Source organism: Nelumbo lutea, chromosome 1, assembly GCF_056320005.1.
Source record: "Nelumbo lutea isolate HS-2025 chromosome 1, American lotus-T2T, whole genome shotgun sequence".
NCBI classification, from domain to species: domain Eukaryota; kingdom Viridiplantae; phylum Streptophyta; class Magnoliopsida; order Proteales; family Nelumbonaceae; genus Nelumbo; species Nelumbo lutea.
Window position 1 is genome coordinate 16,229,742 of NC_142684.1, and position 10,242 is coordinate 16,239,983.

General features: G+C 34.5%; 1 protein-coding gene across 1 annotated transcript; it reads right to left on the minus strand.

The window, feature by feature from the left end:
- Positions 1-2,296: 2,296 nt before the first annotated feature.
- LOC148873697 (trihelix transcription factor GT-3b-like) lies at positions 2,297-4,028 on the minus strand. The gene is made up of 2 exons (XM_088966001.1): positions 3,527-4,028; positions 2,297-3,091 (listed from the first exon to the last, which is right to left on the minus strand). The coding sequence occupies exons 1-2, from the start codon at positions 3,851-3,853 to the stop codon at positions 2,507-2,509; spliced, it is 912 nt and encodes a 303-aa protein (XP_088822127.1). The 5' UTR covers positions 3,854-4,028; the 3' UTR covers positions 2,297-2,506.
- Positions 4,029-10,242: the final 6,214 nt, after the last annotated feature.

A 10,242-nucleotide genomic window follows, 5' to 3' on the forward strand; every position in this document is an offset into this window, starting at 1 on the left:
ACCTAATTGGACTTTCTTAATTCTTGAGTTTCATGATCTTCATTCTTTTCTTGTGGTACCACTAGCCTAATTGGACTCAAATCCTATTATTGTTGTCACCAACATTTTTCTTAGAGATTAATGTGATACAAATGGACTGTACTGTTTCTCAAAAAGCATCCTCATAGAATTCTGAGATGTAGAAGAACTAAGCAAGGGTTTGTGGTCGGACAATTAAGGCTGGCTGTAGGTTAGACATGGTGCAGCCGGGGATTCCCAGGCATAAGATCAATGGTTTGTGGTCAGACTTTAAAGAATAATATCTCTAAATTATAGTCTCTCTCTCCTGCCTTTTTTTTGTTTCCACCCAATCCAAATACAGCCTCAAGGAATCATCTCCTAGCAGATTTTGAAGGAAACATATCCTTCTATATGGAGGGATTCAGAACCAAACATGAGCCAAAAAACCAATGGGAAAGTCACTGCGACATACACAAAAGCTACTCCTTTTGTCCTTAATGTGTCCGTATGGATACGGAACTTTTACTTAAGCAGACAAAATTATAAGATGTTCAAACAATAGCATTTGTACAACTATTTTATTTTCTTGGGACCGCATTAAATCAAGAGAACATGCATTTTTTTTTTCAGGTGCAGCTAGCAAATCAGAACCAGCTTGGTGATCACTATGCCTCCAAACATCCAAAGGAAAAGCCTCCCACTGATTCGGGCTGATTCACATATCATGAATCAAACCTGCAGAGTGCAGGCTTGTGTTTATTCAGAACTTGGAATGTACCTTTAACTATCATTGTCTGAATAAAAGCCACTGCATTTCTTCTGCGTTTGTTTATCTGGGCAGGAAAAGATTGCTGGTTGCTTACTATAGTACTACCTTTTTTTTTTTCTTTTTTTATTTGTTTCTTTTTTCAGAGAAGTAAATATCTTTGGAACCAAAGTTCCGGCTCTGGAATGTAATGGAAATACAGTAAGTCCAGCATGGCAGCAGAGCTTCCACAGGGTTTGGAGGGAAACTTTAGACAAGATATGGACCATGGAGGCTTTCTTGTGATGGACTTGGTAGGTTTTTTGCCTTTAATATTTGTGCGAATATAAAGGTAAAAGTGTTGTCATCTTGTTTCTGTTGCATCACAAAATTAAACTGAATGTGGTTTGTGTTGCACCACGTGAGCTATGCCCTATGTATTGATTGTTGGGCTTTGGTCCACGGAAAGTGTTGTATCAGGCAATACATAATTGTTCCTGCAACTTAGAAAACACGTTGCCTGCCATGGTTGCTTGATTAATTAGAGAACTTTTGATGGATCATAGTGCCGGGGATTGGGTATTTGGTAATTGGCGACTCTCATTTGCACAGCACATTGAACCGAGGTTAGATTCTGGTCATAACTTCGTATCAAAAGCATCTGACTAATTGAGGGCCAGGTTATCCCTAAGGACCGTAACATGAACAATCATAATCGAGTAGTTTTAAGAATTTTCTGATATTTTTTGTTGAACTGGAATCTGGAAGAGCCTGGACCTTTGAGTCCAAAACAACGGTGTATTTTGAATATTTGCAATATTATATTAAATCAAAATTTCAACCAAAATGTTACATGCTCTGTTTATTTTTCATTAGTTCAATTGTGGTGTATCATTTTATCACCGGTTCATGTTTTTTTGCTTAACATAAATGGTGAACCGAATTGTCTGGTCAGAAATTTTCAACATATTTGAAAATAGAAACTTGTCAGTCGGTTGAAATTCATGTACTGTAAAGCCTGCGAGACCACAGAACTTGGGTTAACGCTGTAAGGCTTTGTTTAATTGAATGAACAGAAGCTTCTATTTTAGTCAAAGAAACAAATTTCTCAATTTAATAACTCCACCGTATTGCAACTTGCATATCTAAAATCCAAACAACCGTCTGCTCTTGAGTTGTTTTGACTTTTGAATGAATCCAATGAATCTGCTTAATTTACCAAGAACACCCACCTGATGCAAATAGTGCACCAATTTTGCACCTCTGACTGATCATCAATGAATCTCAACTCAGTTTCAACTTTAATAGTTAAATGATCATCAATGAATCTCAACCCAGTGGATCCAATTTTTGTCCTTAAATCTCAATCGGTTCCTTATAATAATTCAGCCATTCAGGGCAGGTGGTCATAATTCCCACTATTAACTGTTCTTGAGCCATCACAAACGGCCAAACGCTTCCTTGTACAAATAAACAAACTAACAAATAAACCAATAAACATCCCCCACCACCCAAAAACAAAAAAAAGGCAGTCCAATAGTCCAAATCAAATTTAGCAAAAACATCCTTATTTTCTTTTTCATCTTGTATACAGACCCAGTTACAACTCTATCTTTCTCTCTTCTTTACAGTCTCTGTGCAGAAGAAGACCAAGCTTAAGTTATCTTCTTTCGGTTAGAACTTAGAACTTGGGGAATGCATATATTTAGGATAATAATGGCATTCAGAATAAACTTAATACTCATACCCTCTACCAGAAATTCAGAGGTGATCTTCCTGGAGGAGTTTGTTTAACAGAGATGTCAACAGGGCATCCCGCTTCTCAGCTCGGCTCTCTTCCCTCATCCTCCTCCGCTCCTCCCTCTCCCTCCACGCCTGCTCCAAAAGCATCCTCTCCCTCTCCAGCTTCTCCATGGACTGCCGCCATTCCTGCTCAAACATCTGCCTCTCCTGCGCCCTCCTCTCCATCATCTCCCTCCATTGCATCTCCATCCTCTGCTGCTGCACAAAGAACTCCTGGAGCATTTCTTGTATGCTACTGTTATTAATGCCCGTCCTTGACGACGATTTATCCAATGCCCGCTTCTCGACTTTTCTCTTCCGGGTGCTCTTCGGGAGGCGCTCCTCTTCACTATCGTCATCATCCTCGTTGTCGTCGTCCGATAAGTCTTCGGAGGATCGATCATCACCCGACCTCTTCACCTTCTTCTTCGCTTGCCCGGCAGCGCTAGCCTCTGATTCCAGGAGTAAGCGCTGCATGTTCTTTGCTCGTTCTGTGAACACCGCGTGCAGCTCCTCGAAAAAGGGGCATTGTCGCCCATTCTCTGGATCCGATGTTTCTTTCCCCTGTTTGTTAATGAATAAAAAAAAAAACTTAAACATCAAATCAAATAATTGGGGTTTGGATATTTGGACAAGATAGAAAATTTACGAGACAAATAAATAAAAAATCTGGTCGTTTGAGCCTCGAAATTTGCTGAGAAGGAATCTTAACTCCCTCGTGTAAACCTTTCCCACTGGCAGAAGCCATTAAATCAAATTTCAAATGTGAAGCCCAGAAGATTTGAAAGCTATAGTTTTGTTGTATGAATCGATTGCATCAGGTTTCATCTACTTCTGTCTTGTTAGGTTCAAGAAAGAAGTGATAGAATTCGAGATTTTATCAGACAAAGGAAGGATGAAATCTAAGAACTGTTCCTTAGAGCCAATTAGAAGACATCTAAGAACTGTTCCTTCTTGTCTTTTTGAGTTTTAGAATGAAATCTCTCTCGAAATACAGACCTTATAACGATTAACAAGGTTCTTCCACTTGCATTTGCACTGATCCGGACTCCTCCTGTAGCCTCTCTCCTTCATTTTCGCGGCCACAATCTCCCAAAGGGTCTTATTTCGCTTCGCGACGGTGAAGTCCCTCTCCAACTCAGCACGAATCGCGATGAAGTCTCTGGTTTCTTGATGGCCCCATTGGGGAATCCTGTCGTCCTTCTTGGCCGAGACGCTGGACGTCGGAATCTCCCCGGATATCGTCGCCGGGTGCAGTTGCAGCGGCATGGCTGACATCATGGTCATCCGACTTAGGGTTTCGTTATCTCCACCTCCCATCAACATATTCACCTCCTAGGGTTAGGGTTTCAACTTTCCAAGGGAATCGAAATCTTCCGCTCCTTCGGTTCTTCCTCTCCTTCCACTGTTCCAGCTCTCTCTCTCTCCCTCTCTCTGTTCGGTTTCTCTCTCTACCGGACAGGATAATATCGAAACCTTTCGCTCGCTTGCTTGACAATCCACGGTTATAGGGATTGTGTTATTAAATTGCCGATGATTTTGCTCATAAATTACAATAATGCCAGTGTTCTGTCCGAAAAATGAGATACTTTATGATATACCTAAAATACCCCTGCATGCTTGATTGGCTTGGGAGTCCATAGACTAAAATTCAGTTATTTCCGGGTTTTTTTTTTTTTTTGTCTATATTGGACCTAGGCCCAGGACCCGTATATAGGCCTGGGGCCCATAATTAACAGGTCGAATTCGGATCGGATATATACCAGAGAAGAATCCAATTCTATTAACATACGGGTTCAAATCGAATTTCGTCCATCGGATTTTGATTTGATTAGAATATTACATGCCGATATATCATTAATAAATGAAACTAGAAAAAATGTTCGAAATATTATATTTTATTAATAAAATGAACTGAAAATGACTTAAATATTATATTATTAATAAAATAAATAAATAAAAACTTCTATAGAGACATCAACTTATGATCCTTTAATGAAGATATGATATTTTGATCATTTCGATTTTAAATTACGAATCCAACTATGATGAATTTCTAAATATTTGTTATACATTAAATCAATTAAATTAAGACTTTAACCGATGTCACATGGTTTACTTTCTTTTCATTTGTTCACGCTCATAAGATATAGTTACTATTACACGGCTATAACAATGTTAAAAATGTTAATTCATAATATTATTCAGTTTTGTACTATTTTATAAGAATTTGCATTCTACACTTGTTGGTGTAGAATGCAAAGTCAAGCTTGGAATTGAACATCTTTGATACACTTGTATCAAGAACTAAGATCTAAGATCTAGGATCTAAGGTTGTGTTTGTATACGTTTCTCTTCCTTTCCTTTTCTTACATTTTCTTTCGAACCAAACACATCCTAACTAATTGGTCAAGTCCTGCCTGGGGCAAAGATTTACATGCACTAAAAATCATAACCATCCCACTTAATTTACTCTCATTAGCATACTTTCTCATGTGTCCATATTAAGAGTGTTTGTGTCTTTTCACATGCAAGGGTTTGCCATTTGCACATCACCTCATAAAAAGCAGCAGTGAGAGTAAATCTCAGACTTGATTATTTTTAGCCTATTTAGCTTTGTCTTGTTTTTTTTTTTTTTTTAACATGGCAAGATCCACAATGGAGTTTATTAAAGAGTCATAGCTAGACTGCTAGAGTTAACTAGAGAGTCATGTTCCAGTATCATTAGATGTGTAAGCTTCATGGAGGTCAGTATGCTTCGAAAGGCCGAGGGGACATAGGTTAGAGAAGATGAGAAGTGGCTGGACTGTGAAGGAGCTGCATTACGTACCCTTTGATGAGAGATCAGGTCGCTATAATTCCCTGTGGACAAGGTTCAAAATTTTGATACAGGCGTATTGTATGGTATCTTTTGAGTTTTAATCCGCACGTTTTCATGTGTTTCCAGACTTTACTCTTTTTAATAAAAAAACATGTTTTTAATTCCCTAAAAACTAAATTTAAAAATAAACTAAAAAAATATTTCTGTGTTTCAAAGTTTCAATACACCTCTATCAATACATAGAAGTATATCAAAATTTTAAACCTTGCCTATAAGTGGATGACTTCAAAGAGGAAAGAGAAAATTGGCTATAGTAGAGAATGTTGATCCCTCCCTCCTTTGGTTTGAAAGGAGGATAGAGAAAAGAAGAGATTGGTAACACCCTCATATCTCAGAAAATTAAAAGCTATTTATGTTTTCCTCAATAAAGTGTTTCTTGAATCTTCTAACACGCTTTTTACTTTCCTAGGTTAATTATTAGACCCGAACTGATTGCACTTAACTAGAGCTATGGTGGTTTGCAAATATATGCTCTTACAAGACGAAATTATAAATTTATGGGGTGTTTTGTAGTGTGGATGAAAATTTGGTGGGTGTGGACTGGTCCACACCACACCACATCATAGTCCACAACACTTTTTGATTTCATATATCTCATATGCATTTTATGAGAGATTTATACAATCAATCATAAATGTCTAATTTTTGCATTTCATATGGTAAATAATTTGAAAAAAAGGCATCAATATGTAGACAACAATTGCATTTTTTAAATAATAAAAAAATATGATTTTAAATATTTAAAAAGTAAAAAATTAATATTTTAAATATTATTTTATTAATAAAATATTAAAATTTTTAATATTTAAATAAAAAAAGAGTTGAGAAGGAGAACTACCGGATTTGTGTTAGAATTAACATTAAAAATTATTATTTTATTGATAAAATATTAAAAATTAAAAAATTAAAAATTATTAAAAGATTAAATAAAATGAGAATAATTGGACCGATGTAACGCATGTGAATTACACTGAAACCTTCCCACAAACTGTCAACACCATAGTATAGACCATTCACGAGAAAATACTATAGACAATAAATTGGGATGTGGCTCATCCCCATCCACACTATTTTGTGGGTAGAGATTGTCCACACATAACAGAACGACGTATCTTATTGTGGATATAACCAAAACGATACTTTCCACAATATATACACGTTACCAAACACCACCTAGAGCTAAAGAAGAAAATAATTAATGTCATTTTCAATTCATTACTATCATTGTATCTCTTCTTCTTGTATCTAAAACTATGGTCAGCTTTGCACATACAAAAGTAAATGCATCAACCATGCTTTATATATCTAAGACCATGCCCAGCAATCAGTGAGATTGCTTGATGCTTAATCCTTTTTCTGTTGGTAGCCAACCAGGGATATGGGTTTTGGGAATTGAAAATTTTGAAATGAATTAAATTATTTAGAAGAAAGAAGTCACGGTTTCTAAAGAAGAAAGTAGATAAAAATACTTAACATATCAAGTAATTTATTGCTTGTTGTCTTGTAGTAAAGAATGCTTTGATGAATAACTATGTTGAGGTGCAATTCTCTAGAAAATTAATTATATGTAGAGTGTTAAAGCACTCATGATGTTGAGTGCTTTAACATCATTCCATAGTAAAGAATGTTGAGTGTCATTCCCATTGTAAAAATTAATGGTCATTATCATGGAGGATTCCATCATTCCATATATATATATATATATATATATATATATTGATAAAAGTACCTTTACAAGTGGGTTTCTAGGAAAGACGGGACATGTCCTCTATTGTGATGGGACTCAATTAATGGCATTGGCATTTTTTGTACCTTATCAATTATCAAACATATGGATATATATATGTGTGTCTTCTCCTCCAATGTTACCTTAATGGTGTGTTTGATATGGAAAAAAAAAAATAAAGGAGAAAAAGAAAATTGAGGGATAGTTCTTAAGAAATTTCAGTAAAATTCCAAGATTCCGTTTGTTTGCGGTGTAAATCTGAATCAGATATAAATTTTAATTTGCACCTGGTTCAGTTTTGCATCTATTTATTTATAATTATTATTTGCATTCTACTTGATGTAAAATTTTCATTTCTGTCATATTATTAAGTGGGGGTCACACTATCTTTCTTCCTACAGCACTACTCCCAAACAAATAATCCTCCTCCCATCTCTATTCTCTTTCAAATAAAATGGGGACCACTTCATTTTACTTCCTATTTTCCTTCTCACAAACAAATAAGACAATCAAACCAGAATTTACACTCAACCTATTTTCACTCTTATGCATTTATACAAGTGAAAATTAAATTGCGCTAGCTCTAAGAACCTTCCCTCATCTTTATGTTTTTCTCTTAATTATTTTTCTATCAAAGGAAAGTTTGTGTGACAAACCTTTCATTGATGTAATTCACTCTGAATATCTTGGGTGCCTTGGAGATATTTAAAAATGTGGAGACATGAGATGCAATGGACATTAAAAGTATTAACATGGATATGGGCACAAGTAATTAAATATGATTGTGATTGTTTTTTTAATTAGAAAATAATATTGGGAGTGATAAACCATAGTAGGGACATACGTACAAACAAAATCCAATTAATAACATCATAATTTAATATCTTGTTGATGGTTTTGTCAAATCCATTTAATAATATTATAGTTAATTATCACATGAACTTTTAAATTTAGTTTTGACGGTCTAAATGATTCAAAAGGAGTTACAATTTGACAAAGAAAAGGCAAAATGTTGGAACAAGATTAGTGTAGCCAAATACTTTCAATGTTGATTTACTTTGGTAGCTAGCTAATCGAAACAAATTACTACATGTAGGTCTAGCAAAAAGTTGATCTAATCCGAAAAAACAGGGTTAGGGTCTTCTATTTAGATACCTGAATGTGAGAATGACCCGACTCGATTCGATTCACCCCGAAAAAAATTGGGTTGGGTTAGGTCATGAGTCAATCCGCTGACCCGATTGTCAAGTCTAATTGAGACTATTTATGCATTGTTGGAAGTTTCCACTCTTTATTTTTTTTTTTTATCTAGTCTTTACTCTTTATTGCTTACTGTTTAAATCGTTAAATGTTCAAGCTTTTTATTTTATACTTGGAAGGTTAATTCCTTTAATTTTGGCATTTTTCATGTAGTTTTTCTTTATTTTTTTTAAATTTCAATTATTTTTTAGGATGACCCGAATTGGCCCATGGGTCAACCCTAACCCGAACATTAAGGTTAAGGTCTAGCATTTAATAACCCGACTCAAAAATCAACCCAAAGTATCTTGACCCAACCCGAACCCAACTCACCCAACCCAATTGCCACGTCTACACGTAATTATTTATTGAAAAAAGAATTATTAATTGTAAAACCCACTGCACATTTTGTAGCCTCAGTCTCAAGCAAAACATCATATTGATCAATGAATAAGACTTAAACATCAACACATGAAAATTGCAACATATTTTCTTCTCATGACAGTGGGTAGAAAACTATTTTCTATTTCATATATAGTTGAGTTGACATCAGCTATATCCAATGCCAAATTGAATTCTAAATGAGATGAGACGAAGGGGCTTATGTTTTTAAGTTTTAACTTCTTTTTTAAAAACATACCATGGTTTATTTGTTTTATTTATTTTCAACAATCACTACTCATTGTATTTATTAAGAATATAATATAAGGTGTCATTTGATTTATCAAACTTAGATTTGAATTAAAGAAGACATGAAATGCAACACACTGAGTATAGCAAGGAAATATTTGCATTTATGGCAGTTTTATGAATCACTACATTGCAATGTGTCAAACTATTATGAAATATCATCTATGTACACAATTTGGCAAGCCACCATATATATGACAGTTTCGTCTCACACACAATGGAACAACTTTGAGCCAATCGACACATCAGAAAAAAACAATTAATGTTTTGAAATTGAGTATTTCAAAAGCCAAGTGAAATGTTTTTAAATACTATTCTATGTTTCTTGAGAAAAAAAAATTAAATATCTGTATAAAGTCTTCAGATCAATGGGATTTGATAAAGTCTCAAATGGTCAATAATACATACTTAATTCTAAAAGGAGGTCATTAATCATTAACATAATTAAAACTCTTATACACAATAAGTTAAATGAAACTTTACAACACAATTAAGTTTGGAACTAGATTACTCAAGTCTTACTCTATACCATCAATTTAAGATGAATTCTTCACTTTTCTCTTTCATTTTCCACACATGTCACATTCACATTATAGGTCAAATCTTTGTACTATTTTTTTTCATTTTAAATCTCTAAATCATTTATCAAATATTGTATTCTTTTGTACTTTTTTAGGTTTTTTGTCACCCTTTTTATTGTTCATTTTCTATACTCAGTTTGAAAGGAATACAAATACAAATACATACAGAGCAATTACATACAAAATAATACAAAATATAAGGTTTTGCTCTCTACAAATTTACATTTGTACTCCTTCCAAACTGAAAGTAAAAAAAGAAAAGGCAAATGCTAATACATGGAAATCATATGATATGGGAATGAAGATGGAAAATTGTTCTGACAATTTTCATTGTTTCCAGTATTTTGGATTTTTTTAAGGATTATACTAGCTTGTGAGAATCATGGGGTATAGGAAAAGCTCATTCATGAAAGCTGAAATCAAAAAGTGAGACCCAGGGTCAAAGCGACGCATATTCTAATACATGGGGAGGGGAGTTGTGTGGTCACAATTCATTCTCATTCTCATAGTATAAAGTCTACGTTGTTTTTTACATACTAGCATTTGCCTTTCTTTAGTCAATTTATAGCCAATTAACTATATCTATGCATCTTTATTT

What these genes read in the sequence shown, in the direction of transcription:
- LOC148873697 (XM_088966001.1), bottom strand. Translation starts at nt 3,853, where the DNA reads ATGTTGATGGGAGGTGGAGATAACGAAACCCTAAGTCGGATGACCATG. An exon ending in ACCTTGTTAATCGTTATAAG is followed by an intron (nt 3,092 to 3,526) that starts GTCTGTATTTCG and finishes ATTAACAAACAG; the next exon opens with GGGAAAGAAACATCGGATCC.